At 49.9% G+C, this 17,771-nt stretch overlaps 1 protein-coding gene and 2 pseudogenes across 1 annotated transcript; 1 reads left to right on the top strand and 2 right to left on the bottom strand.

Moving 5' to 3' along the window:
* Positions 1 to 1,411: 1,411 nt before the first annotated feature.
* Positions 1,412 to 8,550, bottom strand: LOC101038805 (glutathione S-transferase theta-4). The gene is made up of 5 exons (XM_039462406.2): positions 8,343 to 8,550; positions 6,778 to 6,865; positions 4,155 to 4,305; positions 3,070 to 3,246; positions 1,412 to 1,737 (listed from the first exon to the last, which is right to left on the bottom strand). The coding sequence occupies exons 1-5, from the start codon at positions 8,452 to 8,454 to the stop codon at positions 1,540 to 1,542; spliced, it is 726 nt and encodes a 241-aa protein (XP_039318340.1). The 5' UTR covers positions 8,455 to 8,550; the 3' UTR covers positions 1,412 to 1,539.
* A 1,416-nt stretch (positions 8,551 to 9,966) lies between these two features.
* On the top strand, positions 9,967 to 10,387 carry LOC101030055 (eukaryotic translation initiation factor 4E-binding protein 1-like; annotated as a pseudogene).
* A 1,436-nt stretch (positions 10,388 to 11,823) lies between these two features.
* Positions 11,824 to 17,387, bottom strand: LOC101029724 (kelch-like protein 5; annotated as a pseudogene).
* Between the last annotated feature and the right edge of the window lie 384 nt (positions 17,388 to 17,771).

Here is a 17,771-nt window from a genome sequence, read left to right on the forward strand (position 1 = left end):
GGATCGCTGGAGCCCAGGAGATCGAAGCTTCAGTGAGCTGTGAATGTGCCACTGCACTCCACTCTAGATGACAGAGTGAGACCCAGGCTCCCCCACACCCCCAAAACATGAAAGAAAAAAGTGTAGGTTTATATGTACCATTTCGACTACACATATAAAATTCTGTATAAGTGTGCATACTTAAAGCAGCCTCCACTGAAAGTCAGGCATACCAAGAGTCTCTGTCTGTCATGATCTTGTACTATTAGTGGTTTGTTTATTAGTGACTCAGATAACAGAAGGTCTGAGACACACAACAGATAAGTATGACAGTCCAGAGGGGAGAGGGCAGGGACAGGTGACAAGTTTGAGACCAGGTGTGGGGCATGGACAGGCCAGTTTTCAGGGAGTGGGGTGTAGAGAAGACAGGGATGAAGGTTATGAGGAGGCATGGGAGAGGGCCAGGAAATAGCCGGGGACTTCCCTTCCTGCAAGGAGGTTAATGAACCAGCCCTGTATGCCACCTGTGGGACACAGCATCGCTTCAGAGTGAGGAGAGAGACCTAGGAGACTGTTGAAAACAGACGCTCGATGTGGCAAAGAAAAATCAACACCGAGACAAAAGACTTCTCAGCAAAGCAATTTTTACTTCCTGCACTGCAGGAAGGGTACCCTTGCTAGCCATCTTCCGTGAGAGTACAACAAACAAAGGAAAAGCAGACATTTATCCCTTACGCATTTGGGGTTGTCCTTACTGCTGTGTTTGATCTCCGTTGGCTGGAGCCAGACCTCACTATTTAAATTATAACCTGACTGGCTAACAACTTAAAATTTATCTAAACAGGTAAAAGCAATGGAGAAGTTCAAATAAGGAAGGGGCATAGGCTGCCAGATGGGACGTGCCTGTGGGCATGTCTAGCACTGATATTTTGGCTAAAGAACAAGGAGACAGAATGTACTATGTGCCTATAAGCATGTCTAACAGGCACATAGGATAGGGCTTAACAAAGAGTTATTTCTGTTCTTGATTTTTAACTTTATTCCAGTGTGTCCAGAGAACATACTTTGTATGATTTCGGTCTTCTTAAGTTTGAGACTTATGACTAAATATACGCTCTATACTGGAGAAAATTCCACGTGCTCTTTAGAAGAATGCTTGTTCTGCTCTCGTCCAGTGGAAAGTTCTGTTTGTGTCTACTGTGTGCAATTGGTTTACAGTGTTTTTCAAGTCTCTATTTCCTTGATGATCTTCTGTAGTTTTTCTATTAATGAAAGTGGGGTTTTGAAGTCACCAACTATTATTACTGACAATGTAACTATACTTAACCCTTTGCTCTTAAAATTCTTTCGGGAAACTGGAAGGATCTGTGACCACCACCCACTCTCACATCGGACCCTACGCACACGCCAACTGTCTGCTGCTCAGCAGCTGTGATGGTTGTTCCAGTTCTTTATTAGGCAAGGAACAGTTTTTTTTTTCTTTTTTTTAACATTTCCTTTAAGGAACGTGGCTCAGAGAGCTGAGCCAGCCAGGCCCTGCAGGATGGGCTGAGTCTAGGGTTACTTGCTCTTCTTCAGCAACTCAGAAATATTCTCCTTGACCGCTGGATCCAATGTAGAAACGTCCCAGTCAGCCAACTGCATTAGTCGATTGTGGGCCTCCCGAAAGAGGCCAGAGCCGATACTCAGTTCCACCCGCATGAGCCACTCAGCTAGCTTAGAGCTGTTGAGGAAGGCATTATATTTGGCTGCCATGGGCTGTGTATAGATAAAGAGGAAGATGTGGTCATCCTGGGGACCAGCCTCACCTGGGTCTTAACCACAGCCTCAGGGGCCCTCCCCATCAGCCTCTGCAAAGAATTAGGCTGCTACCCACCAAGCCTGAGCAAGGGGTCACAGACTATGTAATAGATGTAGGTGGGGATAGAGGATCCAGAATCCCCCAGGGCCCTTGCTCACTGATCTTCTCACCCCAAGTTCTGAACCACACTGAGAAGGCTCCTGGCCCAGGCAGCTCCCACTTCTCCAGCCTGCGACCTCCCATGAATCCTGCCTTCTTTCAGGGAAACCCCTTATCCCAGGTGTGTATATGTGGATGAGGGGGAGGACTCAGTTTTTTCCCCATGTTTAACCTCCCACTGTGATCAAGCACAGGGGCTAGAATGGGAGGCCTGGCGGGCAGTCTGCCGTGCAGTTTGGCTGCTCACTAAGGCAGTCTACCCTGGAGCTTGGCTTGCACGCAAGATCTTTGGGAAGCCCAAGAGGGGTGAGGTGGTGGGTGAAATGTAAGGGGTGGGGGACGAAGCCTATGACTGAACCCTTGGGGGAGGCCAGGATGAGTTTTTCTCGTGCTGGTCTGCGCTGCAAACAGATCGAAGAGACTAATTTGCATATCGGGCAGAGATCTCTGGGATAGGGAAAAGAACACTGTGTCACCTGGTCAATCCACCAGGATCCCGGATGCCTCCTCCTGGGCATAGCTCTGGCCACTGTCTGATGAGTGTGCAGTGCCCTAGCTGGTGTGCAGGATGGCCAGTGTAGACCCTGGCCAGCGTCTTGAGAGGCAGGACTGGTCACCCTCCCTTTATGTGGCATGTAGAGGCCACATAAATGCCCCACACCCAGGTGTGCCTCGAAAAGCACAGTGGACGCCGCTCAGACCCAGCCAGGAGAGCTGTCCTTCACAGCTGTCTGTCTGGAGCTCTGGGAAAGAGGCAGGGCCAGAAGGACACCCAGGAAGCCAGTGAACATTTCCTGGGGAGTCCAGCAAGAGGAGGAGGCATCGGGGACGCTGGTGGATTGACCAGGAAATGCAGGGCTCTTTTCCCTGTCTCAGGCTCACCCTCCAGCTCCTCCCACACTGAAGAAACTTTGTCAAGCCTGGAGAATTGTGATTCCTCCTGTTTCATAACGTTCTGCGCTTCCTGTTGCCCGCACATTGAGTCCGGGCACCCAGACCTGGCTCCCACAGCCCCCGTGGCAGCTCCACCTGCCTTTCCGGCTTCACCAGCCTATCCTCAAGTGATGGCCCCGCTGGTCACAGAGGAGTTTCACCTCCGTGAACTAACCCTCCTCCACCCCTCCCCACACCTGCATCATCTCCACCACGGCCACCAAGTCAGCCAGTGAGATTTGGTCCCCAGCGATGAACATCTTGTCCTGTAGAAAATACTCCTCAAAGAGCTGCAGGCTGTTCTTCACCTCCGCCACTGCGTGATCGATCTTCTCAGCTGAAACTTCCTCCCCTGTTATCTTTGGGATCAGCAACTGGCCAGGGTTGGGAAGAGGAGGGAAGAGGAGGCTGCATTCCTGGGCCACATGCCCTGCCAGGGCTCTGTACTCTTGTCAGCTCGATAGCTATTGGACAGAAAGTAGTTTCACCTCTTTTAGCAGTTCTGATTGGTGGAAATTCTGATTGCTGGAAGTTACCACATGTTCACAAGGATTTGGTTAGCCCATCAGGCATAAATCCTGTGATTGATTAGGTGAGGCCTGTCACAGGCATACAATTAGAAGTAGGGACACGTGTACTGGTTGTCATTTTCAAATTTTCTATAGACTCTCTCTCTCTCTCTCTCTTTGAGATGGAGTCTCACTCTGTTGCCCAGGCTGGAGTGCAGTGGCCTGATCTTGGCTCACTGCCAATTTTACCTCCCGAGTTCAAGTGATGCTGCTACCTCAGCCTCCCAAGCAACTGGGATTACAGGTGCACAACACCACATCCGGCTAATTTTTTTTGTATTTTTGGTAGAGACGGGATTTGCCATGTCGGCTAGCCTAGTCTTGAACTCCTGACCTCGAGTGATTCACCCTCCTTGACCTCCCAAAGTACTGGGATTACAGTTCTGAGCCACCGCACCTGCCTGGCCTTCTGTGGGCCCTTTGACTCAGATTCTCTTGTTCAGAATGAAAAACCTGGAATGCTGTCCTGGGTGAGTGACATCAGCCCCTCCTGTATGCCCTTCCCGTTGCCCTAGTAAGACTCTTTCATACCCACTGTTTCAGTCCACACTCCCGACAGCTGTTAGCAGGCAGAAGGAGCTGAGGAAATGAGGCCCAGAGAGGGAGGGAGACTTACTGGAGTTCACCAGCAGCCAGCAGGGCCGGAAGTCATCTCCTGCCTTCCTGACTCCCTTGTCCCCTTGTCCCCAAGCCCCACAAGTGACCCTGCTCACCTTTAGCCAGACTATCCTCTTCATGGGCAGCTGAAAGGCCGTGTGTTGCCAAGCCATGAACTCCTCCACACGGGCACGTGTGTACAGGTCTGGTGGGTACCAGTGTAATGGTGCGCTGTACTTGCGACACAGGTAGTAGAGGATGGCCACGCTGCAGAAGGGGCCAGTCAGGGGCACTGCCCTTGCTTTCCCAAGTCCCCCTACATCAGTCACCCCAGTGTGACCTGGTCCCAACTGCTGGGGCCTCCAGGGAAAGGAGGAGCCCAAACAGCCCTGGGAAAGATCTTCACCAGGGCTGTCTGACAGTCAGCAAGGGCAGGGAGGGAGAACTGCAGGGTGTAGGAGTTGGGGCTGGTGGTAGGGGAAAGAGTAGGCCAGCGAGGGGAGCAGCACGTGCCGAATCAGGATGCTGAGGCGGGAGGATCACTCGAGCCCAGGAGTTTGGGGCTGCAGTGAGCCAAGGTCGCACCACTGCACTCCAGCTTGAGTGAAAGAGCCAGATCCTTTTTCAAAAACAAAAACAAGCTGGACACAGTGGCTCACACCTGTAATCCAGGCACTACGGGAGGCCAAGGTGGGCGGATCACTCGAGGTCAGGAGTTGGAGACCAGCCTGGTCAACATGGTGAAACCCTGTCTCTACTAAAATGAACATAGAAAAATTAGCTGGGTGTGGTGGTGCACACCTGTAGTCCCAGCTACTTGGGAGGCTGAGGCACGAGAGTCACTTGAACCTGGGAGGCAGAGGTTGTAGCGAGCCAAGATTGTGCCACCGCACTCCAGCCTGGACCACAGAGGGAGACTGTGTCTCTAAAAACAGGCAAAGAAAAACACATGCTGAAATCCAGGGTAAGGGGAGCAAGGTGAATTTGAAGAAAGGAGAGCAGGTGGGTGCGGCTGGAAGAAGGTCGGGGTGACTGGGGAGTGGTGAGACAGACACTGTGGAGGCCACGGATGATGGCCCCTGGAGAAGCAGGGAGGTTACGGACTTAATCCTGAAGATTAGGCGTTATGTAAGCCAGGGCATGAAGGATCCACCTCTCTGGTGCGGGATGGAGGGTGAGCCCGAGGGGGCAGAATGGACAACAGGGAGGCCAGCAGCTACGGGGAAGGTTGTGGTGTGTGGGAAGGGTGGGGGCCATGGGACAGAGGGAAGGGGACGGAGGGAGACACGCATCAGAGTGAGGGAAGGGGACGGAGGGAGACACGCATCGGGGTGAGGGAAGGGGACGGAGGGAGACACGCATCGGGGTGAGGGAAGGGGACGGAGGGAGACCTGCTTTAGAGGGGACGTCCTAGGACTTGCTGATTGACGGCTGCCATGGGACTGTCCACAGGACAAGGGTTCCTTTATCATCATCACAGCGGCCGTGCAAGGTGAAAAGTCAGGGTATGGAGAGAGCAATGGATTTAAAGTGGAGCAGACACAGCAACCAGCTGCGAGACTCAGATCTCCTTTGGACCTGCTCCAAACAAACCGCCAAGAAAATATTCAGGAGAGGATCAGAGTTTTGAACAGGCGCCAGATATTAGACGAAACCTAGGACTTACTGTTAATTGTATTAGGTATCTTGATGGTATCGTAGTGATGCTACGCTCTATGATAACCCAGGCTGGAGTGCAGTGGTGCAATCAGAGATCACTGTTGTCTTGAACTTCTGGCCTCAAGCGATCCTCCCATGCCAGCCTCTCAAAGTGCTGAGATTACAGGCATGAGCCACCATGCCCAGCCTGTTTTTTTTTTTTTTTTTTTTTTTTTTTTTTTTTAAGTCTTGTTCTGTTGCCCAGGCTGGAGTGCAGTGGCACCATCTCGGCTTACCGCCACCTCCGCCTCTGGGATTCAAGCAGTTCTCCTGCCTCAGCCTCTCGAGTAGCTGGGATTTCAGGCATGCGCCACCAGGCCCAGATAATTATGTATTTTTAGTAGAGAGGGGGTTTCTCCATGTTGATCAGGCTGGTCTCAAACTCCCAACCTCAGGCAATCCTCCGACCTCAGACTCCCAAAGTGCGTGTATCACAGGGATGAGCCACCTCGCCCGGCCTTTTTTTTTTTTTTTTTTTAAGAACCCTTACCTCTTAGAGGTATGTTTCTAACATTTGTTGATTTATTTGCTTACTTATTTTTATTTTTTGAGATGGAGTCTCACTCTGTCGCTCAGGCTGGAGTGCAGTGACGTAACCGTGGCTCACTGCAACCTCCGCCTAAGCAATCCTTCCACCTCAGCCTCCTGAGTGACTGGGACCACAGGTGCGGGCCACCATGCTGGCTACATTTTGTATATTTTGTAGAGATGGGGTTGTGCCATGTTGTTCAGGCTAGGTTGGTCTTGAACTCCTGAGCTCAGGCCATCCACCCGCTTCAGCCTCCCAAAGTACTGAATTATAGACATGAGCTGGCCCCTAGACATTATGAAATGATGGGGTGTCAAAGGCAGAACTGATGTAAAATAGACCCCAAGTTGGCAGCTGGGCGGTGGGTTTGCGGGGTTCATCATGACCCTCGTTAGTCAGCATTCATTCCACTTTAGTGTGCGTGTGAGATTTTCCGTGGTAAACAGGGAGATGCTCCCACGAAGTCTCCCAGGAGGAGCAGAGACAGTGCAAGGGCCCTGGGGAAGACTCACCTTTCAGTTAAGACAAATTTCCCGTCTTTGAGGCTGGGCAGCTTCCTGAGGGGGTTGATGTCAATGTATTCTTTACTGTGGTGGTGACCTGGGAGGAGCAGGGAAGGTCTGAGGCTGTGGGACTCCAGGGGAGAGAGAACTGAGACTCCTAGAGACACAAATGCCTCCCTCTTTTCTCAAGAAGAGGGAACTGGCCGGGCGCGGTGGCTCAAGCCTGTAATCCCAGCACTTTGGGAGGCCGAGGCGGGTGGATCACGAGGTCAAGAGATTGAGACCATCCTGGTCAACATGGTGAAACCCCGTCTCTATTAAAAATACAAAAAATTAGCTGGGCATGGTGGTGCGTGCCTGTGACCCCAGCTACTCAGGAGGCTGAGGCAGGAGAATTGCCTGAACCCGGGAGGCGGAGGTTGCGGTGAGCGGAGATCCATCTCAAAAAAAAAAGAAGAGAGAACTGAGGCCTGCAGGGACACTGTGGCTCACCCCAGGTCACAGGGCAAGGCCGTGGCAGAACCAGACTGGGATAAGAACTGCTGGCTCCCAGCCTGCCCCACCCTAGGGCTGGTGACTCCCGTGCCTCCTACCTGTGTCCCAGGACCAGGATGACCCTTTGGCCCAGAAGCTGGAGGCCTCCAGTGCCCACCCACAAAGCAGGATCTGCAGCCACAGCCTCTGAATCACCTGAAGCCCCGAGGGTCTGGGTCCCAGCCCCGCTCCCATCTCCCTCACTCTGTCTTCACTTTAAGGAAGCCGGGTCCAGCACATGGCTGGACATCCGCAGGGGAGCCTTTCAGATGCAATTGGGGTTGTCTGAATGGGGAATCTGATGTGGGGGCAGGAACTGAAGCTCTTCCTGGACCAGCTGCCTCCTGTTGGAAACATTTCCAGGGCTCCACTCGCACCCTGGCAGGCAGGTGCTGCGTTCACAAGGTCCTAGACTCCCACCAGGAAGTGAGGGCGCCTGGTGGGAGCCCAGGGAGTCCCAGCCGCTCTTCCTTCCCCCTTCCCCTAGAAGAGCCTGTTCATATCCGGCATAAAGACTGTCATTAGTGGGGACTGGCTAAGGTAGGCTGGACAGGGACGCAGCCTACAAGCCCCCGGGCTTCTCTTCCTTCCCCGTGGACCTCTCGGGGGACTCCCTTGTCTCTGCCTCTGCTTCTCAGAAACGCCCCAATCAGGCTGGGCATGGTGCCTCACGCCTGTAATCCCAGCACTTGGAGGCTGAGTTGGGCTGATCACTTGAGGTCAGGAGTTCAAGACCAGCCTGGCCAACATGGAGAAACTCCATCCCTTCTAAAAATACAAAAAATTAGCCGGGCATGGTGGTGTACACCAGTAATCCCAGCTACCAGGGGGCTGAGCTGGGAGAATCATTTGAACCCATTGGAGGTTACAATGAACCAAAATAGCACCACTGCATTACAACCAGGGCAACTGAGTGAGACTCTTCCAAAAATAAATAAATAAATAAATAAATAAATAAAATAAAGGGGAAAAATAAGCCCCAAGCTGTGTGCCCTGCCTCCCCCCAGGACCAGGCCCGCTGGGCAGCAGTGGAAGCTGACCTTTCAGCAGATCCACAAACTGAAAGGTGAACGAGATGTCATGCTTCTTTGAAAAGATGTAGACGGCCCTGCAGGGTGCTGACAGCAGGTCCATGTAGAGCTCCAGGGCCATGTTGAGACGATGCCAGGCGCCACAGCTGCAGCCGGCCAGCGGCAGACCTGGGCCTGTGTCTAGCCAGGGCCCCTGGCTCTGTGCCCTCTCCGATCTGGCCCCAGGACCCTGTATTCTGGAACTTCTTGTTTCCCTTTGCGCTGTCATAAGGCCAGGGAACCTTCAGTTCTCACAAGGCCAGGGAACCTGCAACTCTCACAGCAGCAAGCATTCTAAGGAGGCTCAGGAGTAGGCTGGGGAGAGGCCCGTGGCAAAGGTGGGGCAGCTGTGACCCTCCTCTCCCCCGCCACGAGTGTCTGTGCCCCGTGGCGCCCCCCTCACAGACACCCTGTCTGAGAAAGGATTATGCATGGGAATTCCCAGGGCCTGACTTTCCTTGCAGAACCTGATGAAAGGGGCTTTGCAGGGTGTAGAATGAGCAAGAGGCAATGAGAATCATCCCTGGAGGATTCTAGAAGTAGGGACTGGGTCTACCCACAGGTGAATTGAGCAGGAAGTATGGCTAGAAAGGAATTGGGAGAAAGAGACACAGGAGCCTGGCAGCTTTGGGAGCAGAGGGGACACCACCACCAGGAAGTCAGGGGGCACCGGGCAGTAAAAATCACAGATGCAATAAAACTTTGTACAGATTGTTGTATAATGTACAACAATGTATAGAAATACACCCCCCATACATTATTGCTCCAACTCTAGGACTATCTATTACCGAACTCAAAAGAATCCCTCTCCCCACACTCCACTCTCTATAATTAATCTTAACATAAGCCTCCTGTTCATATCAGCCACATCGAGCCTAGCGGTCTATCCTTTGATCAGGATGAGCGTCTAATTCAAAAAATGCACTAATCGGTGCACTAGGCAGAGTGGCCCGAACAATCTCACATGAAGTCACTGTAGCTATTATCCTCCCGTCAGTCCTATTAATAAGTGGTTAGGAGCGTGGTGGCTCACGCTTGTAATCCCAGCACTTTGGGAGGCCGAGGCGGGCAGATCACAAGGTCAGGAGTTCGAGACCAGCTTGTCCAATATGGTGAAACTTTGTATCCATTATAAAATACAAAAATTAGCCAGGCGTGGTGGTACATGCCTGTAGTTCCAGCTACGTGGGAGGCTGAGGCAGGAGAATCGCTTGAACCCATGAGGCGGAGGTTGTGGTGAGCCAAGATCACGCCACTACATTCCAGCTTGGGCGACAGACTGAGACTCTGTCTCAAATAAATAAATAAATAAATAAATAAATAAATAAAGTGGTTTGTCTAATTTGTATATAATCCTCAGAACGTAAGAATTTCTCTGCCTGCTCCTACCATCATGACCTCTGGTATGATTTATTTCCACACTGGCAGAAACCACCCTACCTCCCAGAGGCGGAATCAGAATTTTTTTTGGGCTTTAATATCGAATGTGCCACAGGCCCCTTTGCCCTGTTATTTATAGCAGAGTATATAAATATCATTATGATAAATGCCCTGAGGGCCATGAGAGCTTTGACGCTGCAGCACACAGGAGATCATGTCTAGGGGCAGGAGCTGCAGCGAGACCCCAGGCCTGGCCACGCCCGCCCTCATGGAGTGGTGCTCAGCAAAGGCGTGCAGCTCCCACTCACCCCACCGGGGACTACAGCATGACCCCCAACTCACCCCCCACCTCCCTCAGCAAGCTCTTCAGTACCACCCCGGGAGGTGCCAGGATCATCAATGACCGTAAATTCCTGATGGAGTGTCGGAACTCACCTGTGACCAAAACACCCTGGAGGCATCTGCCCGCCATTCCCGGGGTCACCAGCCCTGCCACTGATGAACCCCCCATGGAAGCCGGCCAGAACCACCTGCGTAATAGCCTAGCAGATACCACCTGTGTAATAGCCTAGCAGAACCACCTGCGTAATAGCCTAGCGGGCGGTGAAGAGTCACAGTTTGAGATGGGCATTTAAAGCACCAGCCATCATATGGAGAGCTGCTAAGGGGCCCCTCTAGCACTTCCCTGGAGGAGTCCCACCAGCCAGGCCACATGAAAGTGATCATCCTGGGCAGGTGTGGCGTGGGGTCAGCCACCCCAGCCTTCTCCCTCTCACTCAGGGCGCCTGTCCCCTCCTCTCTGTGAACACCAGCAGGTACCTCCTTATGCTCCTGCTGCAGGAGCTGCCACCCCAAGGAGAGTGACCCCTGCCAGCACACCCTGCAGCCCAGGGCCTGAAGCGGACAAGAACGAACCCTTCCTTCTGAAAGATCTGATTGGCTCTTCCAGCCCCTTGCTGCTGGGGGCAACCATCCCTCCCTTAGGTTGATGTGCCTGGGAAAGCTCCCCTCCCGCTTCTTCCCCAAGAGAGGAAATCAAATGTTGGGGGCTGGTGTCTTGTCATCTATCATGTAGGCATCTACACACATCCATCTTCCACGTGTCTTGCTCAGTCTGTAGGAGGAGAATGGGTTGCAAAATATCTGATATAGGATGCCTGCAGTCTGGCCTTGGCATGTATGTTGGTTTTGCCATGTGACCAGATCATCCAGATATTTAGTCTACCTATATGTAATGTCCGGTGTTTGGCAGCCTAATGAAGAGAGCAGATGCGCTATCCCATGTTACACAAGGGTGGCTTGTGCGGTTACCATAACATCTGGTGATTTGGCAAGCATTTGTACCACCAGAGTCAGTGCCAGAACCTTTTATCACCTTCATGGGAGGCTTGAGGATGCCACCTGTGGAACCAAATCACAGGATTCAACTGTAATATCCTCTTGCTGTGTCACTAATATATCATTTAGCACCATACCTGTTTTTAAAACAAAGGGAAAATTTCCTTTTCGTTTTTTGAGACAAGGTGTTGCTCTGTTGCCCAGGCTGGAGTGCAGTGGTGTGACCATGGCTCACTGCAACCTCCACCTCCTGGGGTCAAGCGATTCTTCCACCTCAGCCTCCTGAGTAGCTGGGACCACAGGCATGCACCACCACACCCTACTAATTTTTTTGTACAGACAGGGTTTCACCATATTGCCCAGGCTGGTCTCAAACTCCTGAGCTCCAGCGATCCACCCACCTCCACCTCTCAAAGTGCTGGGATTATAGGGGTGAGCCACTGCGCACGGTAGATTTCCTTCTAATGACTACCTGAGCATAGGACAGTCTTTGAGGTTCCATAGAGGTTTGTCCATGTCCAATTAATCTACCAAAAAAAGAAGTAATGTTGTTTTCTCAGTTGTAGATGTCACAAGCTGTCACGTACCCATTTTTCATAGTGGACCCACCGAGTCCTAGCGTTGGTAGGAATGAAAATTGGTTCAAGTTCTTCAGCATGATCTGGATGTTGACATAACCAGCAGTCAGATTGATTAAAGTAGACAGGATTTGGAGAGTTGGTGTAACAGGGCATCAGTTCTGTTTCTGACCTGTTGAGAAAACAGTAAGGGTTACTAAGAATGAGGCACAGTCTGAAAGAGAACCCAGAGTGGAGATCCGAGGGACAATCATAGGACAGAATTGAGACAAGCAATCTCCAGTCAGCTTTTTAATAAATAAATGGGCCGGGCGCGGTGGCTCAAGCCTGTAATCCCAGCACTTTGGGAGGCCGAGGCGGGTGGATCACGAGGTCAAGAGATCGAGACCATCCTGGTCAATATGGTGAAACCCCGTCTCTACTAAAAAAAAAAACAAAAAAGTAGCTGGGCATGGTGGCACATGCCTGTAATCCGAACTACCCAGGAGGCTGAGGCAGGAGAATTGCCTGAACCCAGGAGGCGGAGGTTGCGGTGAGCCGAGATCGCGCCATTGCACTCCAGCCTGGGTAACAAGAGCGAAACTCCGTCTCAATAAATAAATAAATAAATAAATGGCCAGAGAAAGAGGAGGATTCATTAAAAGGAAGAGGCTCTTCTGTTTTCTGCTTTTTGGACAAGGAGTCCCAATGTGAGAAAATGGGTGGAAGTGAAGTTTCTTGATCCATGATCTTGAGAAAAGCTGTCTACTATAAAATGCCATCTGCTTCTGGGGCCTGGGAATCGGTTTGGGAAGTCATTATTTTAAGGTCCCCTGTAGGGAGGGTCTTCCACAGTTGTCCTCAGAGTGCTGATCTGGGTCTAGCTTGGTTCGATTCACATGAATTCAGGAGGGCTTTTCCCTAACTTGATGGCAGCGTAGGTGGTTAGCAGTACCGTCATGCATTGCTAATGACAGGGATACATTCTGACAAATGCATCATTGGGCAGTTTTGTCACTGTGCAGACATCACAGAGTGTACTCACACAAAGCTAGATGACATAACCTACCACACACCTAAGCTATGTTGTGTAGTCCACTTGCTCCCAGTAGGATTTATCACAAAAGGTTACTGCCCAGTGCATTTTTTCAAACAATAACAATTCACTGAGAGTATTAACATTCACATACATAATTATCGTTTACAAATGTACCAAACTTTGGGTAACAAACACTTTAAGCTTGTTTTTTAGACATTCAATAAGCCCCTTTCCCCTCCCCACAGACTGTTTGATTACAAAGAAGTACAAAGGGTTAACTGTGGCAAAACATAAGAAATAAGGCAGGGGAGGCAGATGCAGACTTGGGAACATAATATCCAAACGATTTTGTCAATATCAAAAGATATTTTATAATATAAAACAAATCCATATAATTAAATACTAATTAGGTGAAATAACATTATAGGATATATAACATTTATTTTCTCTACATAAACTTGCATATCTTAAATTTATTTATTTTTATTTTATTTTTTCCTGAGATGGAGTCTCACTCTGTCCCCCAGGCTGGAGTGCAGAGGCAGGATCTTGGCTCACTGCAACCTCTGACTTCTGGGTTCAAGCAATTCTCCTGCCTCAGCCTCCTGAGTAGCTAGGATTACAGGTGTGCGCCACCACACCTGGCTAATTTTTGTATTTTTAGTAGAGACAGGGTTTCACTATGTTGGCCAGGCCGGTCTCAAACTCCTGACTTTGTGATCCAACCGCCTTGGCCTCCCAAAGTGCTGGGATTACAGGCGTGAGCCACCGCGCCCAGCTGCATGTCTTAAATTTAATGTGAAACATCATGTTTCAATGTCAGCTTAAGAATATCATAACGTGTTTCTTGGTGAATCTAGATGTAATGGAATGAATATTTAAATAGACTTCAAAGATCTTATCATGTTTGTATTTGGTTATTGTTGCCTTAAGTCTTTAATGCTTTTCTTTTTTTTTTTTTTTTTTTTTGAGATGGAGTTTTGCTCTTGTTACTCAGGCTGGAGTGCAATGGCGCCATCTCTGCTCACCGCAACCTCCGCCTCCTGGGTTCAGGCAATTCTCCTGCCTCAGCCTCCTGAGTAGCTGGGATTACAGGCACGTGCCACCATGCCCAGCTAATTTTTTGTATCTTTAGTAGAGACAGGGTTTCACCATGTTGACCAGGATGGTCTCAATCTCTTGACCTCATGACCCACCCGCCTCAGCCTCCCAAAGTGCTGGGATTACAGGCGTGAGCCACTGCACCCGGCACTTTTCTTTATTTATTGGACTAAGCCAATTTTAGAAACAAAATCCACAACCAACACACATATATTGCAGATGTTTCTTTAAAAAAAAACTAAATAGTGTTGTCTTTCATGTATCATTGAAATAGTGGTTGTGATTAAACAAACAAGCAAACAAATGACTGCAACTCATGTATGATAAACTTACAAAAAGCAACATTTTAGAAGTTCCATCTGGTGCGTTTGCCCTGTAAGAAAATAAATCTGGATGTGAGTAAGATGTGCTTGACTGAATAAATGAAATTCCCAGTTAGCACTGGGTTATGTTCCAGAGCCGTGAGTTTGTCCTCACATATTACATCAGGAATGCATGTTCACAATCTACCAGCTGCAGGTGTTCACTTCTAAGAAATGAAAGTAATTAATCCTGGTCCATCCGCTCCTCCCTCCCTTACTTTACCATCTTTGCTCTGAGATCAGGCACTTTGTGCCCAGGATTGAGGCAATGCACATTTACATCCATTGATAGTAGAATAATTGCATCCATTGATAGTAGAATAATTGTACTCAATGAATAAAGGAAGAGGGTGTCTTCATGTAGAAAACAGAGCACTAAAGCATAATTTTACAGTCGCAACACACGCTCCAGCTCTTCCTAGGCACAGCGGAGCAATCTGTGTCCACTCATTTGTCTGGGGATCACAGCCTCCACTGTATTAAGGTATGCCTGTCCATCATGGCACACACCTGTAGTCCCAGCTTCTTGGAAGGATGAGGCAGGAGAATCGCTTCAACCCAGAGACGGAGACTGCAGTGAGCCGAGATCGCACCACTGCACGCCAGCCTGGTGACAGCGAGACTCAGTCTCAAAAAAAAAATTTCTAATGATTTGAGACAAGAACTTCCATCACAACCACCAACTGCATAAAGTTTTCCACTTAGCACTGCCACACCAACTGTGCTCCTAGGGGTAGACATAGTAGCAACAAAATTCCACTGGTGAGCCTGAGAGTCCCAGATTTCCACTGCGTTCAGAAAGCCCCAGCCTTCACGCCCTCCTGCGGTATACATGGGACCTTCCAGTACAGCCACAGCAAGGCCAGGTCTATGTGTGGACATAGGTGGCATCACTATGTTTGGGGCTGCAGCACTCTGTAGTATTCGAAGTCTTCAGTCCACATCTTCCCCCAACCACATATGGTTTGCCATCTAGCACTGCAAGCCCAAACTGTGGCCTCCTCCCATTCATATTTGCTTCAGGAGTCCACACATTTGTACAGAGATCAGGCTTTTCAATGCTTGCTGCTCCTTTTATTGAATCCATTCTCCCAACTACAAAGAATGCACCAACAGTGGACTTCCTAGCTTTTGTCTGAGGACTTTCTACCATGGTCGTCTCTCTGGTAATAAATGGTTTCACTGCTTCCATAATGAGTTTCTGACATTCTATATCATCCCCCAAAAGTACATTATTTTCCATGTCTGCCAGGAACTGTGGTGCAAGAAGAGGTGGCCTAATATGAGCCAAAAGTTTGCCTCGATCTTTCTGTCTGAAGCAAGTCATGACGGGCCCAAGTAAGAAGTGCATTCAAAATTGCGGCATCATCAGGAATGTTCATGTCTCACTAGCCTAGAGCTTCACAATTTCACTGGCTGGTAATAATACAAATTCCTGGTTTCTGATTACTTCCACGAAATGCTCCATAGTAGAATTGTGAGCCACTTTGTGCAAATCTGTACAACCTTGGGCATCAGCAAAAGAATGAATTTCAAGACAGTTGGATGGGTGAAGCTATTTCATTAAAAACTCACAGCATGCCGCTGGGCACAGTGGCTCACACCTGTAATTCCAGCACTTTGGGAGGCTGAGGCAGGTGGAAAACTTGAGGTCAGAGGTTTTAGACCAGCCTGGCCAACATGGTGAAATCCCATGTCTACTAAAAATACACAAAATTAGCCGGGCATGGTGGCAGGCGCCTGTAATCCCAGCACTCGGGAGGCTGAGGCAGGAGAATTGCCTGAACCCGGAAGTGGAGGTTGCAGTGAGCCGAGACTGCGACATCTTGCACTCCAGCCTGGGCAACAGAGCAAGCGAGACTCTGTCTCAAAACAAACAAACAACAACAACAATGAAAACAAACAAACAAACAAACAAAAAGGAAGAAGGCAAGCTGTAGATAGCAACAGGTACTCAGCATTATCTTCTTTTTTTTTTTTTTCGAGACGGAGTTTCGCTCTTGTTACCCAGGCTGGAGTGCAATGGCGCGATCTCGGCTCACCGCAACCTCCGCCTCCTGGGTTCAGGCAATTCTCCTACCTCAGCCTCCTGAGTAGCTGGGATTACAGGCACGTGCCACCATGCCCAGCTAATTTTTTGTATTTTTAGTAGAGACGGGGTTTCACCATGTTGACCAGGATGGTCTCGATCTCTTGACCTCGTGATCCACCCGCCTCGGCCTCCCAAAGTGCTGGGATTATAGGCGTGAGCCACCGCGCCCGGCCGCGTTATCTTCTTTTAATTCAAGGCAGCCTGTACAAGCATACTGGATCAAGGACCCTGATGAATTTGGTTCTGTTCCTTCCGTTTTTATTTCTTCTTCTCTTGCTTCTCTGGCATCATTAGTAAACACGGCAGCAAAACAGTCTGAGACAGAGGAGAACACCAATCTGTAAGCCGGAATTCTGCCATCACCAGCAACCAAAATTACATGGCACAACTGTTCATGTTTCGAACAGTTTTCCATTTTTTAAAAATGTTTGTTCGGCATGATTAAGGGCATAGAAAAATTCATCTGATGAACATGGCAGAAGTGGCCAGAGGTCACAGTGGGTGGAGGCGGCTAGGCAGGGGGAGCGGGGAAGCAGGGGCCTGGCCAGTGAGCTGAGGAGAGTGACGCTCGACCCCTCGCGGGCCCCAACTCCTTCCAGGGCAGCCTCACCCCTTCCCGCGCTGGCTGCCTGGAGTGAGCCACTCCTGCTCCATCAAGCAGTGCCAGGCTGGGTAGGGTGGTGTCATGGGGTTGGGGACCTGCTCACCAGTCAGTCCCAGCCTACACAATGGTAAGCATTTTTGTACTAAACATTTCTAAACATAGAAAAGCCGAAAAGCTACAGTAAAAATATGGCATTAGGCATTATAATTTTTTTTTCTTTTTGAGACAAGGTCTCACTGTTGCCAAGGCTGGAGTGCAGTGGCATGACCACGGCTCGCTGCAGCCTCGACTTTCCTGGGCTCCGGTGAGTCTCCCACCTCAGCTTTCCAAGTAGCTGGGACTACAGGCAAGCACCACCATGCCTGGCTTATTTTGTATTTCTTATAGAGACAGGGTTTCACCATATTGCCCAGACTGGTCTCAAACTCCTGAGCTCAAATGATTCCACCTGCCTCGGCCTCCCAGCCTGCTGGGATGACAGGTGTGGGGATTTGCCAGCATTATAATCTTATGGGGACACCATTGTATATTCGGTCCGTCATTGACCGAAACATGGAAACACAGTGCATGGCTGCAAGGTGACAGTGCAGGCTTTCTTCTAAAAACCTTGATTTATACCTAATCTCCTGGCCAAAAAGGATGGCAAGTCTTGTTAGTTGGCAGAGGCTATGCCTCTTTTACCTGTTGAAGATATATATGCTCCAAGATTTCTAGTTAGTTCCTTTATGTAGCTGTCATGGCATTGCATTGTGCTCTTAAGAAGTCCCCGGCCGGGCGCGGTGGCTCACGCCTATAATCCCAGCACTTTGGGAGGCCGAGGCGGGTGGATCACGAGGTCAAGAGATCGAGACCATCCTGGTCAACATGGTGAAACCCCGTCTCTACTAAAAATACAAAAAATAGCTGAGCATGGTGGCAGGTGCCTG

This window comes from Saimiri boliviensis, chromosome 21, assembly GCF_048565385.1.
Source record: "Saimiri boliviensis isolate mSaiBol1 chromosome 21, mSaiBol1.pri, whole genome shotgun sequence".
Taxonomy (NCBI): Eukaryota; Metazoa; Chordata; class Mammalia; order Primates; family Cebidae; genus Saimiri; species Saimiri boliviensis.

Bases quoted from the DNA above. Each gene is read 5' to 3' on its own strand.
- LOC101038805 (XM_039462406.2), bottom strand. From the start codon at position 8,454: ATGGCCCTGGAGCTCTACATGGACCTGCTGTCAGCACCCTGCAGGGCC. The intron at 6,866-8,342 runs GTCAGCTTCCAC...TGCTCCTCCCAG, and splicing joins GTTTGTGGATCTGCTGAAAG to GTCACCACCACAGTAAAGAA. The intron at 3,247-4,154 runs GTGAGCAGGGTC...AACCCTGGCCAG, and splicing joins AGAGGATAGTCTGGCTAAAG to TTGCTGATCCCAAAGATAAC.